Genomic DNA, 24,610 nt, shown 5'->3' on the forward strand with positions numbered 1-24,610 from the left:
AGGAAATCATTTTAATGATGGAGAAATAAGTCAACCATACCAGAATTACAGATCAAGTCAAGCAAACAAGGTGGAAAATGAGCAAAAGATGAGCTAAGCACATATGAGATTTAACTTGCTTAGGACTAGCTCAACAAATTGTGCTAAGCTTGAGCTATGTTCACCTTGTTTAGTTAACTACAATGTTTACCCGCTGTCAGGCCTTAAAATGTTTATCAATCACATGTTCATGATCTTATCCTCTTATCAAAATTAGATATAATAATATAGAATTTAAGTTAGAGCGAAGTAGATTATGATGTCTAAAATGGTATAAAAGACAGTGAGCATCATTCAAAATGATAAATGTTTCGATTTCAAAATGATAAATGTTTCGGTAACAAGTTGTTATGCAAAAATTGTGGAGTTAGATACAGTAAAAGCAGACGAACAGAAGGCCACCAAGTTGTTCTGATGTTATCCTCTTAACAAAATTAGGTATAACAATACATAATTTAAGTTAGAGCGAAGCAAATTATGATGTCTAAAATGACATAAAAGACAGTGAGCATCATTCAAAATGAGAAATGTTTCGGTAACAAGTTGTTATGCAAAAACTGTGGAGTTAGATACAGCAAAAGCAGACTAATAGAAGGCCACCAGGTTGTTCTGATGTTATCCTCTTATCAAAATTAGGTATAACAATACAAAATTTAAGTTAGAGCGAAGCAAATTATGATGTCTAAAATGACATAAAAGACAGTGAATATCATTCAAAACGATTTAGAGTTCGGTCGCTAAATTTAGCGATCGAATTCGAATTTGGTCGCTAATTTTAGCGATCAAACCTGAATTCAGTCGTTAATTTTAGCGACTTAACCCGAATTCGATCGCTAATTAACGACCATTTTTCATGTTTTGTCGCTAATTTAGCGACCGAATTTGAATTTGGTCGTTAAATTTAGCGACTAAATTCAAAATCGGTCGCTAATTAGGGACCGAATTCCAATTCGGTCACTAAATCTAATTACGATGATTTTTTTTATCCATCGGGTCAATGCAACTGAAATATGTCAAGGAAATGCAGGGAAGCCTTCTAACAAGTCCTCACCTCTTTTGAAATTAGTGCTGATATCATTATAAACAAAATTTACATCTCGTTTCATTAGAACTAATTACAAAGCGTCACAAACAATTCCACTAATTTCATCATCCAAATACTCACATATTTGCCACATGATATTATAAACTTTTTATCTGGACATTGTGCATTCGTATCCATGAAAATCACATATTGTTAATGAATGACCCGATAGGATAATGTTTTATACCCTTATCAAAGGGACCTCCTATTTGTAGGATTTAACCCAACAAGAACTTTTAATATATATATATATATATATAGAACACTAGAACACTAACGGAAGTGTAAATAGATTGCGCATGCACTTTATATGACATTGAATAATGATGCAAACAAGAACTCAGCATTACGCACTTTTTTTTTTGCATATTTCAGTTGCATATTCCAGTTAGTACGGTTGGATCCATTGGATCCAACCACCTATCATTAGAAAAAAAAACATGATTAGCGATCGAATTTTTGGTCGCTAATCGGTCATTAAATTTGATTAACGATCGATTAGCGATCGATAAAAAAAATCATCGTAATTAGATTTAGCGATCGAATTGGAATTTGGTCATTAATTAGCGATCGATTTTGAATTTAGTGGCTAAATTTAGTGATCGAATTCGGATTCGACCGATTTAGAATTCGGTCACTAAATTTAGTGACTGAATTCGAATTCGATCGCTAATAAATTAGTAATTCTAATAAAAATAATTCATCTATTAATAAATATATTTATCTTTTTTTTATAAGTAAAGTTTCATCTAAAATCTTGCTTTTGATCCATCAACAAACTGCATTAAATCAAATAAAATATTTATTATATATATATATATATATATATATATATCTAAAAATTATTTTATTTGAGTTTGAGAAAAATTAAAAATCATACCTAGCTCTAATGAAGCAATTTGTGCAAGCGCTCCAGAGACATTATAACAACAATCAGATATTATAGTACGACTCCCAAATTTTGCTTCAATTTTTATTTGTAGTTGCATAGCTATTTTTTTTTGTTATAATCTGTCTAGTTAGTACGGTTGGATCCATTGGATCTAACCACCTATCACTATAAAAAAACATGATTAGCGATCAAATTTTCGATCGCTAATCGGTCGTTAAATTTGATTAATGATCGATTAGCGACCGATAAAAAAAATCATCGTAATTAGATTTAGCGACCGAATTGGAATTCGATCGCTAATTATCGATCGATTTAGAATTTAGTCGCTAAATTTAGCGACCGAATTTGGATTCGACCGATTTAGAGTTCGATCGCTAAATTTAGTGATCAAATTCAAATTCGATCACTAATTTTAGATATTGAACCCGAATTCAATCACTAATTTTAGCGATTGAACCCGAATTCGATCGCTAATTAACGATCATTTTTCATGTTTCGTCACTAATATTAGCGATCAAATTTGAATTTGATCACTAAATTTAACGGCCGAATTTGAATTTAGTCGATAAATTTGCTAAATTTAGCGACTAAATTCAAAATCGGTTGCTAATTAGCGACCGAATTCCAATTCGATCACTAAATCTAATTACGATGATTTTTTTATCTATCAAAAATCATACCTAGCTCTAGTGAAGCAATATGTGCAAGCGCTCCAGAGACTTCATAACAATAATCAGATATTATAGTACTAGAACTCACAAAATTCGCTTCTATTTTGATTTGTAGTTGCATGGCTTTTTTTTTGTTATAATATGTCAAATTAGTACGGTTAGAATTTTCGATCGCTAATCGATCGTTAAATTTGATTAACGATCGATTAGCGACCGATAAAAAAATCATCGTAATTAGATTTAACGATCGAATTGGAATTCGGTCGCTAATTAGCGATCGATTTCGAATTTAGTCGCTAAATTTAGCGATCGAATTCGGATTCGGTAGCTAAATTTAGCGACCAAATTCAAATTTGGTTGCTAAATTTAGCAACTAAATTCGAAATCGGTCGCTAATTAGCGATCGAATTCGAATTCAGTCGCTAATTTTAGCGATCGAACCCGAATTCAGTCACTAATTTTAGCGGCTGAACCCGAATTCGGTCGCTAATTAATGATCGTTTTTCATGTTCCGTCGCTAATATTATAGCAATCGAATTTGAATTTGATCGCTAAATTTAGTGACCAAATTCGAATTTGGTTGCTAAATTTAGCGACTAAATTCGAAATCGGTCGCTAATTAGCGATCGAATTCGAATTCAGTCGCTAATTTTAGCGATCGAACCCGAATTCAGTCACTAATTTTAGCGACTACTGAACCCAAATTTGGTCGCTAATTAACGATCGTTTTTCATGTTCCGTCGCTAATATTATAGCGATCGAATTTGAATTTGATCACTAAATTTAGCGATCAAATTCGAATTTGGTTGCTAAATTTAGCGACTAAATTCGAAATCGATCGCTAACTACATCTTGTTATTTTAGCGACCGATCTTGGTTTGATCGCTAATTTTAGCGACTGAACCTAATTTTGAGCGCTATTTTTAGCGACCGAACCAAGATTCCATCTCTAATTAGCGATCGAACCTTAGTCAGTCATTAAAATTCCACTTTATTTCAAGTAGATACCATCTAAGTCCAAAATTAGCGACCCAATATAAATTTCGTTACTAATTTAGTGACCGACTTTTAAGTTTCGTCGCTAATTAGTGATCGATTTTTAAATTCCGTCGCTAAATAGCGACCGATTTTAATTCCGTCGCTAATTTAGTGATCGAATTTAAAAATCGATCGCTAATTTAGGGACCGCTTCGAATTCGATCGTTAAATTCATCGTTATTTTTTTTTTGTCGTGTATTATATCTACGATACTTAATCAGAGTAAAAACCTATTGAGTATAAAAACACACACTAATCGGGATGGTGGATTGCATGTTTGTCAAAATTGTTTGTGTAAATTGCTGACTGGAATCATCTGTCGGAATTGCTGGCCGGATGCCAGTCAGAATCGTTGGTCGGATGTCAGTCGGAATAGCTGAAAGTCATGGTCCAAATTCAAAAAGAATCGTCAACATCATTTTTTTTTCCTTGCAATCTGAGCATAATTAAAATGTTCAACGTAATTCAAATGTTCTAAATGCTTAAGGTACCAGCTGTAGAGATACATGAACAGGTATTGTGAACAATGAAAGGAAGCTATAGCTAAATTACAAGAAATCATTCAAATGTGAATTATCTTAAGCCTAAAGAATCTCTGCCAAGATGAATAGATATTGCGAACAATACTATATGCCAACCTGATCTATGCTAATCTTTGCGAAACCGAATTTGTTAGTCCAAATAGATTCTGCTGCCTTAGCTGCTGCAAGTAATATTATATGTCTCACGCCAAGATTAGAAATAACCTTTTTCTTACTTTAAAAAAATCTTTTTCAATCTTTTAAATTTTTCTATCAAAATTTCTTCTATCTCTTAAAAAAACTTTTAAAATTTTTCTAACTTTTCAAAATGCCTTTTAAAACATTTTACTATCTTTCAAAATGACTTTTAAAAATTGTTTTTCTATTTTTAAAATCTTTTTCGAAACTTTCAAATTCTTTGTCGTTCACACGTATGACAATGTTGTAACCCTTCTCCGATTGGCTGTCGTCCTATTGCAGTACTAAAAAAAATAAGTAAAATCAGTTATGATACAGTACAAAACAACCAATTTTCTTTAGGTAAACAGATACATGAAACATTTCTTGTTTCTTTAAAGAAATGAGCACATACCCATCTTTAAATGTTTGTCCATTAAACCCCTTCGAATCTGCACAGAAAACACAAAATAGAATGCGCAGAAATGCTAGATTAAGCTAGAAATAAAATGAGCTAGACTCGTTAACAACAAAATTCTGCCACATTTTTTATACACAAATAGAAGGAAAAAATCGAACCCAGAATTGCTTGAGGATTGAGCTCTTACTGTTGTTGTGTACATAGGCATATACATTACGTTACGTGCTAACCAAAAAAGAACTACCAAAAATTTAGCCAAGAATTGCTTTTGAGGATGAGTTCTTTGGTTTACAAAACATACCCTCTAATATTTACGCGCCAACTGAAAAGCACTACTAAAAAAGGCTCCTCCAACTGACAACGAAAGAAGTAACATGAACACAAATCGTTATCATCTTTTATCGCCTTGTGACAGAAACATTGAAACAGAAATCGACTTGCATAGCATTGTTGTTCCATGAAAGGATGTGGCATGGGCACCCTGTAGATATGCCTCCAGCTGCAAGAAATGCATGTTTAATTATATGCATCATTGAAACCATTCCATCACTCAAAATTGAAAATTGTTAGATAAATGCCAACCTGATCTGTGCTAATCTTTGTGAAACCGAATTTGTTAGTCCAAATAGATTCTGCTTCCTCAGCTGCAGGTAATACTATACGCCTCACGCCAAGAGAGGCTAAAAAGCTCTCAATACATGAAAACAAAGATTGGAAATAACCCTACAGAAACAACGGATTAACTATTTAGAGGGAATCATTTTAATGATGGAGAAATAAGTCAACCATACAAGAATTACAAGATCAAGTCGAGCAAACAAGAAAAAAAAATAAGCAAAAGAGGAGCTAAGCAGATATGAGATTCAACTTGCTTAGGACTAGCTCAACAAATTGTGCTAAGCTTGAGCTATGCTCACCTTGTTTAGTTAACTAAAATGTTTACCCAACGTCAGGCCTTAAAATGTTTATCAGTCACATGTTCATGATCTTATCAAAATTAGATATAACAATACAGAATTTAAGTTAGAGCGAAGCAAATTATGATGTCTAAAGGGGCTTGATTTAGAAATTTCAATCCAAAAGTAAACCTCAGAATTGTTGTTAGGAATGATGTAAGCTCGAATGAACTCTTTTACAAGGTGAAGCTCCAAGCACTCAAGAGCATTTTTATTCGTTTGCAACACTAAAGTTAATCAAGAGATAAGCAATCTGAACATAGAAACAAGAACACACCTGGCTCTGATGTTCTCTACTTGTTGCAACTAATGGAAGTTCAGCAACATCCCTCCCCAAAAATCGTAGTAATCCAGCAGATACCACACATGAACTGCAATATTGGGCACGCTTAAAACAAAATTGTAAAGTTACTGAGGAATGAATAAGTGATGCCTGCTTGTGAAAACGTACCCAACTATCAGTACTGGACAATACATCCCTGCAAAATCTTGGCCCTTCACACTCCGCCTGCCAGAACAAACAGAAAATCAGAATGTTAAAAAATGCAATTCCGAATAATGGAAAACAGAAGACGTTGCTCTCACCCATAAACCATTGATGGAATAAGATCCTTTCCAGTCGATGCTTCAACAATAGGATCAAATGATTCCTGTAAATAAATATTAAGAAAGAATTACTCACCAGCAATTCAGCAACTTTAACTTATATTAATCATGTTATTTAAATTATGTATTAAACAGATTAGTATTCATATCTTTAAATATCATATTAGTATCATTAATAATATGCTATCAGTTTTTATAATATATGAATAATTGTATGCCATATTATTTATTTTATTATTTAACAAGCTGGCAATGGAGGAGTTTCATTTTGATTATTAATACTGTGATAATATGATTACTTATATTTTAGTCAATTATTTTGATCAATAGAAATTACTTGGTATGTCAAATACATTATTCTATAATACTGATAGTTGACAGTTAATATGCATCATTTTTTAACACTGTTTGTCACATTAGAGAATAAATCAATTTACTTAATTTTTATATTTTTTCCTACTTTTGTTGATTCTAGTCCTACCAATTGATACAGATTATTTTTTACTTTTACATACTCATACTACTACAGATTTTGAACACCATGTATTGAGATTTATAGAATCAAAATAGTTTACAAGTAGCAAAACAATGTGAGAGGAATTGTATATAACAGACATTTGTCAATATTTAATAGTGTAACGTCGCTTAAATATTTAAATAGTGCAACGTCACTTACGTGGAAAATAGTAACTGCCCTTGAAAGGAGAAGTTTACTGTCTGCTTCAAGTGCTCTTCCACTTAAAAGTCTCCATCTTATGTCAGTGTCTAAATTTTTGTCTAAACCTCTAATGTCACATTTCCTCTTTATAATGTCAATATTTGAAGAAGGAAGCAACTCTGCTCCACGATGTAGATATTCCTCCAATGCACTTCGCATTCGGATGCAATCAGTGCTGCAGAACCACTCTCCTAGAGGCAGTTCCTGAAATTAAAGCGATAATCAAGTCCAAAAATGTATCCATCATATAGTGCAAAGGCACAAATTGACCAAACAAAGTTCTATTCTTCCTACCAGGCACATACATTCTAGTTAAATTGAGCAGATATCTAGGCAATTCTATTCTTCCTACTTAGCACATACATTCTAGTTAAATAGAATGGGTATCTAGGAATCTTGAGGCTAATCACACAATTTTAATTTATATGTTTATCGGAAAGAGAATTTAAGAGTGGTACATATGGAAGTACCTTTAAATCAGCCATTTTATGATCTCTCAAACATCCAACATGGTATTCCCTCTCGCACTGAATCCAATGACAAACCAAGTGAGTTTTTTCAATGACAGATGAAAAAAATCAAACTTTTGTGGGCATGATACAACTGAAATGTACCTGGTCACAGATGATGACAGTGCGGTCATTAAATCCTCCTCTACTAAAATCATGGCACCTGAATGGATTTACGACCATCAGAAATAATTTAAGAAGCATTTAGTGTCCCAACTCTAAAATGCAAACTGAATTTGAAGTCACACTATATATAAATTGACCAAAAAAGCAGCTTTGCAACAAAGCATCAGAATAAATAAAGATTATGAACAATGTTAATCTGCAAAGATAATGCTTAAGAAAACCACAAAATTCATTGGGTACCTTCCACTTACAAGATTTAGGAAAGAAAATTAATTTAAAATATTCAATTGCCTACAGAGCGTTGTTCTGATTCTGTATGTGATAGAAAAAAATAGCACTTTGCCCAACCCTAACTTCACTTGGAACCACAAGAGTTGGGTTCTTATCAAATCAAATCAAGTTAAAACATAAAACCCGAATCCAAAGCTCATCAAAAGTGAAATGCAAATATTTATAGCTGAATATTTTTAAAAACTATGAAAAATCTTAGAAAACCAAAGCAACCTAATGTATTACTAGCTAATGCAGTCTTTAATAAGAATTTAATTTGAATATACTCAAAGTTAAAAATTATAAAAATATAACAAAATAAAAATGAAAAAAATTACAGGTCAAAACCTCAAAGGGAATGCAATCAAATTGGAAATTTATTGTTTAGCCAGTTCTTTATCTGAATTATGCAACAAACAATATTTGAAAATATTCCCTATCAAGAGGTCAGGAACAACGTCAAAGTAATAACCTGCACAGTGAACATGAACTGTCATCAGTCAGTGTTGTTGTTACAATCCGGATACACCGTTTAAAAATCTGCTCAATGGGATCCACACCAGCAACTCTCCCAGCAGCAATTGCATTCATATTGCTCGACAAACATTTCTCCCGTTGATGAAGATTTTGACAATATCGACAGTGCCAATCCCCTTTTGGAACATTGGACAAGCCAATACATTCTGCAACAGATACAATTAGATGTCATGAACACTTGGAAAGATAATACCACCCAATTACTGAAGAGAAAGAGATTCTCATATTTTGATAGAGCATGGATATTCAAGAAGAGCAACATAGAAGCAAATAATGGAACAGGACTACTTGAAAGCATTAAGTTCTTGGGTAAATAACAAAAAATGTTAAATGCTACACTGGAAAAAAGTTAAACTACTCTTCCACAAAACTGAAATGGAATTAATAGAACTACAACAATTTCTATATGTAGTTTGATGCTGTAATAGTCAACTTAGTCTGTATAAACGAGAAGACAAGCAATTTACCAAAGGAGTACCAATTATGGGGTTCATATGTCAGAATTGTAGTTGAGATATAAACCACATTAAATTTAGAAACTAATTTATGGTATTATCTGATCCTGATACAAAATGTGCCCTATTAAATACTACTTCCAAAAGTAATCAAGTTTTTCCAAAATTAACTTTATTAAAAAATGTACAAATTTGAAATTCATAAAAATTCAATTGATTGATTTTTGCTGATTCTATGTTGAAGAAAAAGTAAAATGAATAATATGACCTAACCTGATGTCGCAAAAATGTTACAGAAATTCTATTATCCATGACTGAAGCAAAAAGAGAAGGGGAAATGAGTTAGAGAATAAAAGGACAGCTCAGATAGAGGAGGGAGAATAGATGGATAGGGAAAGAGTGTAAATAAAGGAAAGAATAGGAAAGGAAAGTGGCAATCAGCCTTAATTGGTAGTTCTACTGATCTGTCATTGGATATGTGATAGGTCAATCAATAGAATTCTATAAATGAAGTTTGATTGAGCCTTGCCTTGTTAAGAAGACAGTTGAATAAAATTTAGGAAACAGGTCGGTTAACGAGAACATAGAAACTAATAATGCAAAAATTGCACAGATCAATCAAACTGTGGCAGATCAGTTAAACTTTAGGGCCAACTAACTATATGTACACTCCTAGTATTCCATGAAACCTCTCTCTCTCTCTCTCTCTCTCTCTCTCACACACACACACACACACACAAATTTTTCCTCAAAAATCATCACTTTGTTGCAACAAATGATTTAATCTATATACTTTATATCAAATTAAAACACATATTAGATAGATATGATTGTTTAAGAACGAAGGATAAAAATAAAAAAAATTAAATTGATAATATGATCATGAATAAGTCATTTGATGATTAGTGGATATTGATTGGGGAAAAAGGGAGTACATGAAATATCAATCAAGTGATAAACTACAAGGGATGTACATATAAATCCATATACCAAGGCAACAGATAAAATCATAAACACATCTGAAGCATTGTCAGATCTATGACCACCTATAATTCACAAAGCATATTTTTGCAACAGACTTGATTTTACCAAAGATGCTGGAATCAGAACTAAAAGCCATTATATGTGTGTCGGTAAGGATGTTGGGGCATCAGTTCCTGACAGCAACTGAATCAGTAGCAATAAACAAGGGACAAAATATCTACACACAACAAAAAAGACAAATGAAGTATGGAAGTAGTGTGATAGTTTCAGCGTATGATGTAGTTTATTTTGTGTCATGTAGTTTATATTGTTAGATCTGTGCTGGCATAGTTGGTCACTGTGAAACCTTATTAGTAGGAGTTGTTTGATGTGTTGTATGGTGGACAGTTGCTTGAAGGTGTATGGGGAAAGTGTATCACTTCCATGTGCATCCCAAACAAGTTGTAGAAAGATTAGAGAGTTGTCTTCTTATAATAAACAAGCCCTCTTCATCTCTCCTGCATTAGTTGGCGCAATGGTTAACAGATCAGCAAAGGTCTCACAGACAATCCTATTCCCAAACTTGTCCAGCAGAGGTTGGTTCCAATTCCACCATTGTCCATGAACACAATCCTATTCCCAAACTTGTGTCCTATGTTTGAGAGACCATTTCTTCCTATGGAAAGCAATGTGCAATATGCACACCAAAACAGATGAAATTAAAAGCTTTATAGAATGCTACAGTTGGTAAAGGTGGAGAAATCAATAAATAAACTTTTAATGAAACATATAGCAGGATGAGAAAGATTATTTATTGAATTACAATTCTACAAATTCTGAAAAAGATCATAAATATAGTTATACGAGTTAACAAGATTGAAACCAATGCATACATATGTGCATGCTATCATAATACAAGATACCATGATTGATAATTGAGAAAGAGAGGGAAAACCTTTGTGGAATGCTCTAGGGCAAAGATCACAAAGTATTAGATTTCCACCATCAGCGCATATGCTGCAAAGATCATCACTGTCGCTAGCTATCGTTTTTCGGTCTTTTGCTAGTGAAACTGATAACTCATGCAGGGAAACTCCATTGGAAGTGTAAATGTAGTTGTAACTGGAAATCGTAGCACAATGGATAGATAAGTGTGGTGATTCAATCATTACAAAGAGCTGAAATATTTCCACTTACGGTTTGCGCCTCAATGCTTGACCAGCATGAGCTTCAAATTGTGAAGGGCTAACCTGTATTTGGTTTACAGAAAATTAAATTCTGATTTCTGTTAGCAAAAAAACAGCATGAGGTACACATTACCACAGAATTGCAGCATTGACAACATATTCCAGAATCTTTTATGTAGCCCTCAAGAAGCCGCTGAAAATAATTATAAAATCGTTGTTAGTAAAACAAAAACATATTTTTCAAATGAGAATCAATCCACTATCTTATTAGAACAACCTTTCCACGAACATAGTAGCCTACTTCAGTACCCTCTGGCAAAATATCAGTCATAAAGACCAACTTGTGCAGGCCAATATCCCTTGCAGAAGGTAATGATGAAAAAAAAACAAAATTAGAGGCAAGGCAAAGAAAAGGTGGAGTAGAGTAATTCTAGCTAAGATATGGGAAAACTAAGGGAAATGTCTGAGATACTTTCTAGTTAATCTCCCAAGGCTAGTCTTTTTATTTGATGTTAGGTTTTTGGATGAGCCGTCTGTATGACTTGTTACAGAAACAGGCTTCGATAACCTGTGCAGAAAATATATACAAAACACATTTAGTAAGATTAAAAGTAGAACAAAATACAAGTTTTTAAAAATAAATAAATAAAAAGATAGATGAGCAAATAAAGTAGTCATTCCAAACATATCAAGCTGTAGATTCTGTCATATTTTGAATTTGGAACCAAAAACCTAATATCATCTATTGTGATGTACTACTTCAGCAAAAAAGTGGAATCCACCACCCCAATGACCCCACATGATCGGCCCCACGACTAACTGTGAGGAGGTAAATCAAGAAGATGCAGTTGACCACGATGAAGGAGGGCATTATCTCGGCTTCGCCAAGATTTAAACCTTTGCCCACTTCAGCAACTCTGCTCCATCGTAACCAACTCAAATATATCCCGAGGGCATCTATTGTCATATACTAGATGCTAGATGAAGTTGCCACAATTAGGTGAAATCCAAAGGATGGTACAAGAATTATTCAAAATGCAAATGAATAAAAACCATCCTTATCTATTAGAAATCATAAACATAGGGACAAAAAGATCAGCAGAGGAATTCAACTTGTTAAAATCCTGACAAACCATATTTATCTATTCTTCATGAACATCAAAATCTAAATCTTATCTACATTACTTCATTTCATTAAAAAAACTGGCTTTGCCTATTTTCCAGCTATAATCAATACTTATCCTCATAGAAGACTATAGTTAAGATTCTTCTCAACAATGATGGGGAAACAAAATATTCAACAAGAACGAAAGGTACAAAAGTGTAATTCAGAAATGTGAATACTAGACCTACAGAAAACAATTAATTACTCTTATTAATCTTCCTAAAAACTTCAAACCAATGACAATTATTAAGAGGGTTATAGCCTCTATAGTTTACGTGGAGGTACCCCACTGAATTTTTAAATATAACAATCATACAACAACAACCAAACATTATCCCACTAGGTGAACTCGGCTATATGAATCTTCTACATCATTAGGCTCTAACCCCTACTATATCATCATTTATATTTAAATAAATTTTATCTTATTTTATCGATGCTAACTAAGTCTTCTTTGATTTTCCTCTTCTTCATTTAATGTGCTTATTTGTCATAATTTCACATCGCCTAAGTGGAGCATTTATTGATAGTCTAAGTACATGTCTCTACCATCTTAACATGTCTCCCAAAGTATTCCCTCAATAGGTGCAATTCCAACTTTCTCTCTAATGTTATCATTTCTTATTCAATCTATCCTCGTATATATGCAAATTCACCTTAATATCCTCATCTCTACGACTCTCATCTTCTACTCCTGTGCTCGAATCATAGCCAACATACAGCTCCATATAACAATAGATCTAACTATCATTTTGTACAACTTTCATTTAAAATTTAAAGGTACTTTACGATAAAAAAATCTACTGTTCTTCTCCATTTCAATCATCCTGCTTGTATTTTATTTAATACATTTCTCAACCTCTCCATCCTTTTGTAAAAATATCATAAATACTTAAAACTCTTAGTTACATATAACTCATTATATCTCATTATCTCCTATCTTAATAATTATCTTATTACATCTAATATTGTCAAACTTAAATTCCATATATTCTATTTTTTACTTTACTAAACCTAAAAACTTTTATGTTTCCCGTCAAGATTTAAGTTTAGTGTTTACTCCTTGATATATCTCATTTACCAAAACAATATGATCTGCAAATAATATGTATCATGGTGATGTGTCTTGGATGCGTCTAGTGAGTTGATTGAACGTTGAACCTCGATGTAACCCTAGCTTTATAGGAAATGCTTCGATTAATACACCCAGAGTCTTCGCTCTTCTCATTACATCCTCATATGTATCCTTAATTATTTCAATGTACACTAATACTTTTCTAGAATTCTCAACATAATTTTCCTCAGGACTCTATCATAAACATTTTCTAGGTAAACAAATATCATATATAAGTCTTGGTGCGATTCTCGATATTTTTCAATTAGTTGCTTAAAAAGATATATAATTTCTATTGTCTACCTTTTGAGTATGAATCCATCGTGGTCACCTTTCTTAGTCTTTTTTTCCATTATTTTTTCTTAAAGTTTAATGGTATAACTCATTAGCTTAATATCTCTACAATTAGCACAATTTTATATATCTCCTTTATTTTTATATAGGAGGATTAGAATAATTACCCTCCATTGATCAGATATTTTTTTTGTTTTCAATATCAAGTTGAATAACTTCATAAATCATTCAATACCTTGCATCCCTAGACACTTCCATACCTCTATCAGAATATTATCCGGTCCAACTACTTTTTTATTTTGCATCTCATTTAAAGCATGTTCTATTTTTGAAATTTAAATTCTACAATAAAAATTTAAATTTCTATACTCCTCTCCTCTACCCTATTGAAATTACCTAAGATAAATTGGTCACCTAAATGTTCATTAAAAATTTCACCGAGTACCTCTTGACTATCATTTTCAACTTTAATATCATTTTATCCTATATCATATTCGAGTTGGCGGCATATATTTCTCCTAATACTTATACTCCTACCGTCTCCTTAAATATGCTTTGTTTCTATCCTTTAACTTTTCCCATTTGGTTCTAAGAGTCATGCATGTTTTCCTTTTATTGATACTATGTTTAAAGCACATATGCAACACTACTAACCTATGTTGAGTATTTAAGTTTTCTCCAAAAATAAACCTACAATCTTTATAAATCTTTCTATCCATCCTAACTATAAAAAAGTCAATTGCGAATTATTATTCTCATTTTTTAACGTAACCAAGTGTTCTTCTCATTTCTTGAAAACATATTAGCTAGTATAAGTTCATATAAAATGTAGCTTGATACACGAAACTAGCTTGACACACGAAACTCCTATCAATACGGGGTCTCGGATAAGGATCATATCATATTTGAGTCTATTGTACGCAGTCTTATCCTACATTATAAGAAATTGTTTCCATGACTCAAGCCTATGACCATAAGGTCATACATCAATAACTTTACCGTTGCACTAAGACTCCTCTTCAACTAATATAAGTTTATATGCTATCACAAAATCCAATATAATTTTTTCTTCATCATTTCTTGTTCCAAGACAATAACTCCATGTGCTTTATCATAGTTTTCATTTCTCACTCCCACATACTCATTTAAATCTTCTCCTATTAAAATAATTTCGTTTGACGGGATTTTTATATTACCTCATCTAAGTCTTTCCAAAATCTATATTTGGTATCTTCATCTAATCTACTTAAGGTGCATATATGTTAATTACATTAATAGTTTCTTTTGTCATCACTATCTTAAGAGTTTCAATCCTATCCTCTTTATAACTACTCTTGCTACTTCATCCTTTAACGAACTATCTACAAAACATATATATTTCATTTCTTATTCTACTCCTTGTGTACCATAACTTAAGCATGAGTTCTCTATCATCTCTGTTTTCTCTCCTACCCATTTTATCTCTTATAAACATGACATATTAATTCTTCTCCTAATCATCATATCCACTACCTTTATTGCTTTACCAATGAGTATTTCTATATTCCATGTTTTAAATCTAAGACAATCAATATACCTATAATATGTGTACTTATCCAACTTATAGTGTGAAAACTCTTGCATATGTAATACTATACCAAATTTCTCATAAAGATTTAGCAATCCTTACTGAAATGTTACAGTCAGATCCTATAACGTATTCCTCTCGGGGAGCAACCTAATATTAGCGCAATAGTTTAATTGATCTATTCATAGAACATTTGCTTGTGTTTGACGCTAGCTGACAATCTAATGCAACCCTTAGCCTTTTTCATCCTGGATTAGGACCAACATTGGCGATTTTTAAATATAACCAATTATATATATATGTATGTATGTATGTAATAGAATGCACATAAAATTAATGATATTTTTATTCAACTATTTCTGTTGATACAAATTATGCAAACTTGGCACTTTAACACCATATAGTGTCATAAAAGGATTAATATAAGAACTGTAAATTAAAATTTTGGGGAAAAATAAATGATACATGTTTCAACTTTGATGCTCATAAGCTCTATCTGTTTGTCCATTTTTTATAGATAGATATTAATAACTATAGGTGTATCTTAAAATAGTTCATAACAAAATTCATCTTTTTTATAAAAATATTTATTCATATCCAAAGATGATAATAGAGCAAAGTGGGGAATTAACTTCCCATCTTCATCGGCATAAGAAGCAAAGTGAGGCAAAATGAATGATTGACGAAAATTTTCCCACTATTGACCTACAGTAAAATCTTCTTTGCGGTACTACCCCCACCGTGTTTCTTTAGCAAGGGGAACTCAAAGAAAGTCAAATTATATATGTATGAGCTAAATAGTTAAATATCATTTTTTGTGTACCAACTAGAAAAAATTGAGCAAACAAAAAATATGTCCCATCATTCCCTCATTTGAGTTCTATATTTTCATCACTTTTCTACCCTATCCACATTGTGGGATGGGGTGTGACATCCCCAACTTGAAGCAAGTTGATGCATGACCCCATCCAAACAGGCATACTTGCATCCAAAATTAGTGCCTATATTCTTACTATTTAACTTATTGACACCACTAAAATAATTGTCCAATTGCATTCTTAATTATTAATCAATGAGGCTATTGAGGATGCTAACAAATCAAAGTCATTTATGTACTCGGTACGTCTAACACTCATGAAACAAGTCTAGCTTTTAAGACTATAATTAGGTCCAATAAAAAACAAACTAAATAAATTGAAAAAATATAGTATGGAATCTATAGCAACATCAACACTTGTGACGAGAAGGATATCAAAGTTACGTTTATGCTTTTATTAGTTACCAACACTTTAGTATGATTTTCCCAATATTGCATTTTACTAAAATAGAGATCTTTTGATTAAGTTATTGATCCCCACATGAAGCAGATAAAATACTCTTGCATGCCTAGTTATTGGATTCATGGGGGTAACAAGCATGGTTCATGTGAAACCAACCACACCCTTAGGGTTTGCATCTGAATTTTTATACTTCTATTCAGTAAACGGTAAATGACAGATCAGTTCATACTGATGCTCCATTGCTTCCTTCTCTTTGATAGTAATAGAAGAAAATGAATATTAAAATTCCATAAAAAATAGCCAAGTTTATCTCAGGAGCTAATACCACGATTGCAGATTGCCTAACAAGGAAAACTAACACCATTATTGCCAAACAAGGATTTGACATAAGAAAAATAAGAGAATTAGTATGTAACATCTCCATGTAACTTTAAGGAAATCACACATTCAATAGATGTCAAATAAAGTCAGTCCAATAAACACAGATGTTTATCAATTCCAAATAGTGTACCTTTTTGTGTAGCCACTTCCATGTATTGGGCTTGGAGTTCTTGGAGGTTGTTGCGATTCCAAACATGAATCACAAAAATTTCCAAACTTTGCAGGAGTAACTATTGGCCCTAAGATATGAATGATCATTAAGAAACCAAGAATGCTAAATCACTATGTCAGTTCTAAGAGAATAATCACCTTTGCATTTTTGACAAGTAAAGGTACCCTGTGAACAGACTTGACCTATTGCATTTAGGATTCTAGCTTCCAACATGTCCAAAGGTGAACTGGCGCATGCCTTAACAATATCATGAAGGCTTTTCCCATTTGGCAAGAAAATAAAATTAGCTGGGTGTTTTTTTGTGCTATGAGCATGTTGTTCAAATACATATGCTGAAACAACCTGATAAACAAAGACAAATAGAAAAGATTAATCTTTCTCAGTTCTATATGCCACCCTATGAGATGACCAAATCAAACTAATAAAATACTCACAATAGAACCATCACAAGAAGCACAAGAGCACAGTATGCCATTGCCCTTGATCACACCTCTTAGTGCTACATGCTGTAATGAGAATACAGAAAACAGATTACCCTGTCAAACTTCTAGATGAAAGAAATATAAGAAAGATAGTTGCAAAATGAAGTTTAGGGAAACCACAATTTACCATAAGAACAAGAGGGAAAAGTACAAGAACATCTAGAAAAAAAAGGCTAAAACCAATATCACTTTTGATAATTTTTATCTCTGCCTTTCACTTTTAACAGATCTATCTCTAACAATTCTAACCCTCCATTAAAATTATTACTCATTTACAAATAAATATCGACATGATATTTTAAAATATGATAAATTTTATTAAATTCAATTGTCATATCAACAATGACACTTAGGTTTAACATTTTTTAAAATTACATCCAATAGTATCTTATTCATTTTTAATTATCACGTGAAAAGTGACACTTAGTTCTCAACAATGGAGACCAATTGCAGGGAAGAGAAGCAACGAAAAGTAGATGAAAGCCATAATCGATGCAAACTTATTGGCGGAATAGAGTTGTTAGAGAATCAAATGGTTTAGGACAGATTTGATAAAATTGAAAAGTAAATTCAGATTTGTTAAAAGTGATAAGGTTATGATATATTTTTTAATTAACTGATACCAATAATGTAGGAAAAATCAGGTCTTAAAATGCTCCAAACAATGAAATTTATGCACTGGTATTGCGGGTAAATATAGCAGTACATAACCTTCAAACAGACTAATTAGTTAAAATACCAAATATAAAACTTACCTTACCGCAGGAAGCATTGTAACTCACGGGCAATCCCTCAAGAAAACCAGTGGAAAGCAATTCCCTTATGTTACTGGGAACCTTTGTTGATGTTATTTTCTTTGACATCTTTAGTTCCATTTTCTTATTGGGTGTCAACATCGAAGAACAACTTGCAGCATTTGCAACACCTTTGCTATCTTCAGATCCTGATGAAGAACTGCTTGTGCTAGTGATGCTGGATATCCCCTTAGCAGCTGACCTTGTAAATCTTCTCATGGGACTCAAAACATGATTATTGCTATCTTTGTGGCTGAAGTGACCATTCATTGTAATATGAGACTCCACAGAGGTCTCTTTATGCTCGGTACAAGTCACCTTCAAAGACGACCTTGTAAACCTCCTAACAAAAGTCTTCTTGGATGAACCATTGTCCATGCTTATTCCATCTGCACACCTTCCTACGGGAAAGCCTCCCTCATCCATAATTAATACCGGAATTGACACAATATTTGATTCCTCTGATACACCTTTAATTGGTGACCCTGTAATTTTTACATGGTTCCCTGTTCTGGAAGTTTCTGCCTCCAGTTCATCAGCGACATCAACCATAACCAAGTCATCAACGCAACCATTTCCAATGAACTCATTGTCCAATATTTTGCCACTGCCATCGACAAGCGTATTATCCGACTCTACCAATGAATCAAGATTCTGAGGAGATACTGATGTATTATCGATTCTCCCTCTGGCCTCAAACTCTGCTGGAACAATCAAAGAAGAACGCCTAATTCCTTTAGCTTTGTTACTCGAACACGATCCCAGAGCCAAGATGATGGAGTTCAATGGAGGAGGATGGACATCGACCACAGATTGCACTTTACCGTCCCTCGTCAAGGGAGTTCCTTCCGCACTCGCCTGCTCCATGGGAACGACATTCACCAAGTCTGCAGTCTTACCTTCAATCGATGCGTTGGCATCCGCTTCAACCGGATCCGAAGACGCAGAAGAATCGACCACCATCAGAGGATCAGAAAGCGAATGCGAGGAGGCCACGGGCGTCAGATCCGAGGCTTGCTTCTTCATCCGCTTGCTCTCACGAGGGGAAACAGCGGCGGTGGGGGCGGACCGGGAATTACCAGAGCGGGTGCGGCCAAGGGAGAGGGAAATCTGAGCCTGCGCCTTGAGAGCGAAGGCGAACTCCCGCTTGAGGCCCGTCCGGACGCCGGAGCGGAGGACGGAGTCCTCGAGATCGGTAGGGCCGCAACCGTTCGCCACGGAATCAGGCGGAGGAGAGGCGAGGGTTCCGCCGGCCAACGCCATCTGAGGCAGAGGAGCAGGAGGCGAACCGTCGGGATAATTAGGGCTCGGAGAAGCAGAAATCGTCGCTTCTCGGGAATTTGAAGGGGGAAGGGAAGGGAAGGGAAGGTGAGAAAAAATTGGTAATGGAAACCGAAACCGATAGGTTTCAAATCAGGGCGTGACGTCTAGATCAACGTTGTACGTTGCGATCAAATTGCTCCTATATTTGGCCCGGTCATGGAGTTGGTTTGGGCCGTTGGAGAAGACTACTCGGCCCGAAATTGGCAAGCCGGTTCTTTTTTACTTCCTAACATATAGATGACGTAATATTTATTTATTGGGTGTTGAATTGGTTGCTAAATTTGAAGGTTACAATTACATGATATTAGATTTAAATCAATATGTTATGGAATTTAATTATCTAAGATTTAAAATATAAAATTTAAAAATGATCATGAATAAAATAATGGAGGTAGTATATATGATAATTAAAAAATAATAATATTTTATATATATAAGAGATAAAATAGATAAGAAAGAGACAAATATGATTGAGAATTTGAAATTTAAGTTGTAGTACATAAACTTATTTTAAGATAATTTTAATCAAGTTTTAAATAATTTTGGCCAAGTTGAAAGAAAATTTTAATATAAAAATATTATATGTATAATACTTTTAATCAAATTGAACTAAAAATAATAACTTACTTTAACACATTATAATAATTACAATATAATTGTAATATCGCACTTGTTATAGCAACTCTAAAATAAAAAATATCATTGACTTGCATAGCATTGTTGTTCATTATTGTAATAATTACAATATAATTGTAACATAAACAAGAATCATTATCGATCATCTTTTTTGACAAAAACATTGAAACAGGAATCGACTTGCATAGCATTGTTGTTCCGTGAAAGGAGGTGGCATGGGCACCTTGTAGATATGTATCCAGCTGCAAGAAATGCATGTTTGATTATATGCATCGTTGAAACCATTCCATCACTCAAAATTGAAAATTGTTAGATAAATGCCAACTTGATCTGTGCTAATCTTTGTGAAACTGAATTTGTTAGTCCAAATAGATTCTGCTTCCTTAACTGTAGGTAATACTATATGACTCACACCAAGAGAAACTAGCTAAAAATCTCTCAATACATGAAAACAAAGATTGGAAATAACCCTACAGAAACAAATTAAGGATTAACTATTTAGAGGGAATCATTTTAATGATGGAGAAATAAGTCAACCATACAAGAATAAAGGATCAAGTCGAGCAAAGAAGGAAACAAATGAGCAAAAGATGAGCTAAGCAGATATGAGATTTAACTTGCTTAGGACTAGCTCAACAAATTGTGCTAAGCTTGAGCTATGCTCACCTTGTTTAGTTAACTACAATGTTTACCCGACGTCAAGCCTTAAAATGTTTATCAGTCACATGTTCATGATCTTATCAAAATTAGGTATAACAATACAAAATTTAAGTTAGAATGAAGCAAATTATGATGTCTAAAAATGACATAAAAGACAGTGAGCATCATTCAAAATGATAAATGTTTCAGTTACAGATTATTATACAAAAACTGTGGAGTTAGATACAGCAAAAGCAGACTAACAGAAGGCCACCAAGTTGTTCTGATGTTATTCTCTTATCAAAATTAGGTATAACAATACAAAATTTAAGTTAGAATGAAGCAAATTATGATGTCTAAAATGATATAAAAGACAGTGAGTATCATTCAAAATGATAAATGTTTCAGTTACAAGTTGTTATACAAAAACTGTGAAGTTAGATACAGCAAAAGCAGACTAACAGAAAGTGACTAGGTTGTTCTGATGTTATCCTCTTATAATTGTCTAAAAAAATATTGTTTCGCATGTCCATTCTAGAGCAATCGAATCTCACAAATACAAAACAAGGTTGTTCAGAATTTTTTTAGAAAACATGTAATAAGGAGCTTGATTTAGAAATTTTCAATCCAAAAGTAAGCCTCAAAATTGCTATTAGGAATGACAATCCAAAAGTAAACCTTAGAACTGTTTCACATTATATACAATTTTTTTACCTCATTTGCTACTTCGGTTACCCCTCGTCCTATATTTTTTAGAACAGCTTTAAAAATTTCTTCCACCATCACGTATCGGTCTTTGTATGGTGGTAAATCGTGATAATTGGCAATATCTCTATTTAAACAAATAAAAAAGATAAATTAGTAATTCTAATAAAAATAATTTATCTATTAATAAATTTATTTACCTTTTTTTTATAAGCAAAGCTTCATCTAAAGTCTTGCCTTTGATCCATCGACAAACTGCATTAAATCAAATATATATATATATATATATATATATATATATATATATAAAAATTATTCTATTTAAGTTTGAGAAAATTAAAAATCATACTTAGCTCCAGTGAAGCAATTTGTGCAAGCGCTCCACAGACATCGTAACAACAATCAGATATTATAGTAGGACTCCCAAACTTTGCTTCTATTTAGATTTATAGTTGCATAGCTATTTTTTTTGTTATAATCTGTCCAGTTAGTATGGTTGGATCCATTGGATCCAACCACCTATTATGCCACGATACTTAATCAGAGTAAAAACCTGTTGAGTATAAAAACGCGCACTAGTCGGGATGGTGGGTTGTATGTTTGTCAGAATCGTTTATGGAAATTACTGATCGGAATCATCGATCGGAATCGCTGGCCGGATGCCAATTAGAATCGTTGGCTGGATGCCAATCGGAATAGTTGAAAGTCATCGTCCAAATCCGAAAAGAATCGTCAACATTATTTTTTTTCCTGCAATCTGAGCATAATTAAAATGTTCAACGTAATTCAAATGTTCTAAATGCTTAAGGTACTTGCTGTAGAGATACATGAATAGGTATTGTGAACAATGAAAGGAAGTTATTGCTAAATTACAAGAAATCATTCAAATGTGAATTACCTTAAGCCTAAAGAATCAGCGAACACTACAAAAATAATACTGATTAGCAACAAATTTTTGATCGCTAATCGGATTAATCGGTGGCTAAATCCGATTAACGACCGATTTAAAAAATCATAAAAAAAAATTATTGTAATTGGATTTAACGAAATTCGGTCACTAATTTTAACCGAATTCGAATTTGGATTTCGGTCGCTAATGTTAGTGACCGAATTGGATTTTTATTGCTAAATTTAGCGATCAAATTTTAATTCGGTCGCTATTTAACGTCTGATTTTCACGTTCCGTTGCAAAATTTATAAACCGAATCAGAATTTCGTTGTTAAAATTAGCGACCGAATACAAATTCGATCACTAAAATTAGCGACCGAATCCAAATTCGCATTTGATGTTGTAAGGCCTGGAAAAAACTTGCACCTTGTTACATCCAAGAATGACAATTAATAAGGGGCTTGAAAAAACATGTAATAAGGGGCTTGATTTAGAAATTTCAATCCAAAATAAACCTCAGAATTGCTGTTAGGAATGACAATCCAAAAGTAAACCTTAGAACTGTTTCACATTATATACAATTTTTTTACCTCATTTGCTGCTTCGGCTGCTCCCTCCTCTTGTATTTTTTAGAACAGCTTTAAAAATTTCTTCCACCATCACGTATCGGTCTTTGTATGGTGGTAAATCGAGATAATTGGCAATATCTCTATTTAAACAAATAAAAAAGATAAATTAGTAATTCTAATAAAAATAATTCATCTATTAATAAATTTATTTACCTATTTTTTATAAGCAAAGCTTCATCTAACGTCTTGCCTTTGATCCATCGACAAACTGCATTAAATCAAATAAAATATTTATTGAATATATATATATATATATATATATAATTCTTTTTTAGTTTGAAAAAATTAGAAATCATACTTAGCTCCAGTGAAGCAATTTGTGCAAGCGCTCCACAGACATCGTAATAACAATCAAATATTATAGTAGGACTCCCAAACTTTGCTTCTATTTTGATTTGTAGTTGCATAGCTATTTTTTTTGTTATAATCTGTCTAGTTAGTATGGTTGGATCCATTGGATCCAACCACCTATTATGCCACGATACTTAATCAGAGTAAAAACCTGTTAAGTATAAAAACGCGCACTAGTCGCCAGTCGGGATGGTGGGTTGCATGTTTGTCAGAATCGTTTGTGAAAATTACTGATCGAAATTGATGGCCGGATGTCAGTCAGAATCGTTGGTCGGATGCCAGTCGGAATAGTTGAAAGTCGTCGTCCAAATCCAAAAAGAATCGTCGACATTATTTTTTTTCCTACAATCTGAGTATAATTAAAATGTTCAACATAATTCAAATGTTTTAAATGTTTAAGGTACTTGTTGTAGAGGTACATGAATAGGTATTGTGAACAATGAAAGGAAGCTATAGCTAAATGATAAGAAATCGTTTAAATGTGAATTACCTTAAGCCGAAAGAATCAGCGAACACTACAAAAATAATACCGATTAACGATCAAATTTTCGATCGCTAAATCCGATTAACGACCGATTAGTGACCAATTTAAAAAATCACAAAAAATCATCGTAATTGAATTTAAAGATCGAATTTGAATTCGATCGCTAATTAGCGATCGAATTCGAATTCGGTCGCTAATTTTAACGATCGAATTTGGATTTGGTCTCTAATTTTAATGACCGAATTGGATTTCCATCGCTAAATTTAGTGATCGAATTTGAATTTAGTCGCTATTTAACGACTGATTTTCATGTTCCGTCGTAAAATTTATAGACCAAATCAGAATTTCGTTATTAAAATTAGCGATCGAATCCAAATTCGCACCTGATGCTATAAGGTCTGGAAAAAACTTCGCACCTTGTTACATCCAAGAATGACAATTAATAAGGGGCTTGAAAAAACATGTAATAAGGGGCTTGATTTAGAAATTTTAATCCAAAAGTAAACTTCAGAATTGCTGTTAGGAATGACAATCC

General features: G+C 33.1%; 1 protein-coding gene across 2 annotated transcripts; it reads right to left on the reverse strand.

Annotated features, from left to right (window-relative positions):
- Window positions 1-4,945: 4,945 nt before the first annotated feature.
- LOC141844801 (uncharacterized) lies at window positions 4,946-19,740 on the reverse strand. 2 transcript variants are annotated; one of them, XM_074732803.1, is made up of 18 exons: window positions 18,381-19,740; window positions 17,578-17,649; window positions 17,281-17,485; window positions 17,102-17,201; window positions 11,643-11,738; window positions 11,448-11,529; window positions 11,304-11,363; window positions 11,181-11,233; window positions 10,939-11,105; window positions 8,501-8,711; window positions 7,738-7,795; window positions 7,594-7,650; window positions 7,082-7,327; window positions 6,385-6,449; window positions 6,251-6,307; window positions 6,077-6,170; window positions 5,426-5,566; window positions 4,946-5,342 (listed from the first exon to the last, which is right to left on the reverse strand). In XM_074732803.1, exons 1-18 carry the CDS (start codon window positions 19,680-19,682, stop codon window positions 5,235-5,237), a joined length of 3,174 nt encoding a protein of 1,057 aa, XP_074588904.1. In that variant the 5' UTR covers window positions 19,683-19,740; the 3' UTR covers window positions 4,946-5,234. The 2 variants fall into 2 exon arrangements, with proteins under 2 accessions (XP_074588904.1, XP_074588899.1); XM_074732798.1 differs by having other exon boundaries at window positions 17,102-17,210.
- Window positions 19,741-24,610: the final 4,870 nt, after the last annotated feature.

Source organism: Curcuma longa, chromosome 1, assembly GCF_044706935.1.
Source record: "Curcuma longa cultivar G26 ecotype Majalengka, Jawa Barat chromosome 1, ITB_CL_G26_1.1, whole genome shotgun sequence".
NCBI classification, from domain to species: Eukaryota; Viridiplantae; Streptophyta; class Magnoliopsida; order Zingiberales; family Zingiberaceae; genus Curcuma; species Curcuma longa.

Coding starts and splice junctions, on each gene's coding strand:
- LOC141844801 (XM_074732798.1), bottom strand. CDS start 19,682: ATGGCGTTGGCCGGCGGAACCCTCGCCTCTCCTCCGCCTGATTCCGTG. Junction 17,650..18,380: donor ACAATGCTTCCTGCGGTAAG/GTAAGTTTTATA, acceptor TTCTCATTACAG/CATGTAGCACTAAGAGGTGT. Junction 7,796..8,500: donor AGTTCATGTTCACTGTGCAG/GTTATTACTTTG, acceptor AAATCCATTCAG/GTGCCATGATTTTAGTAGAG.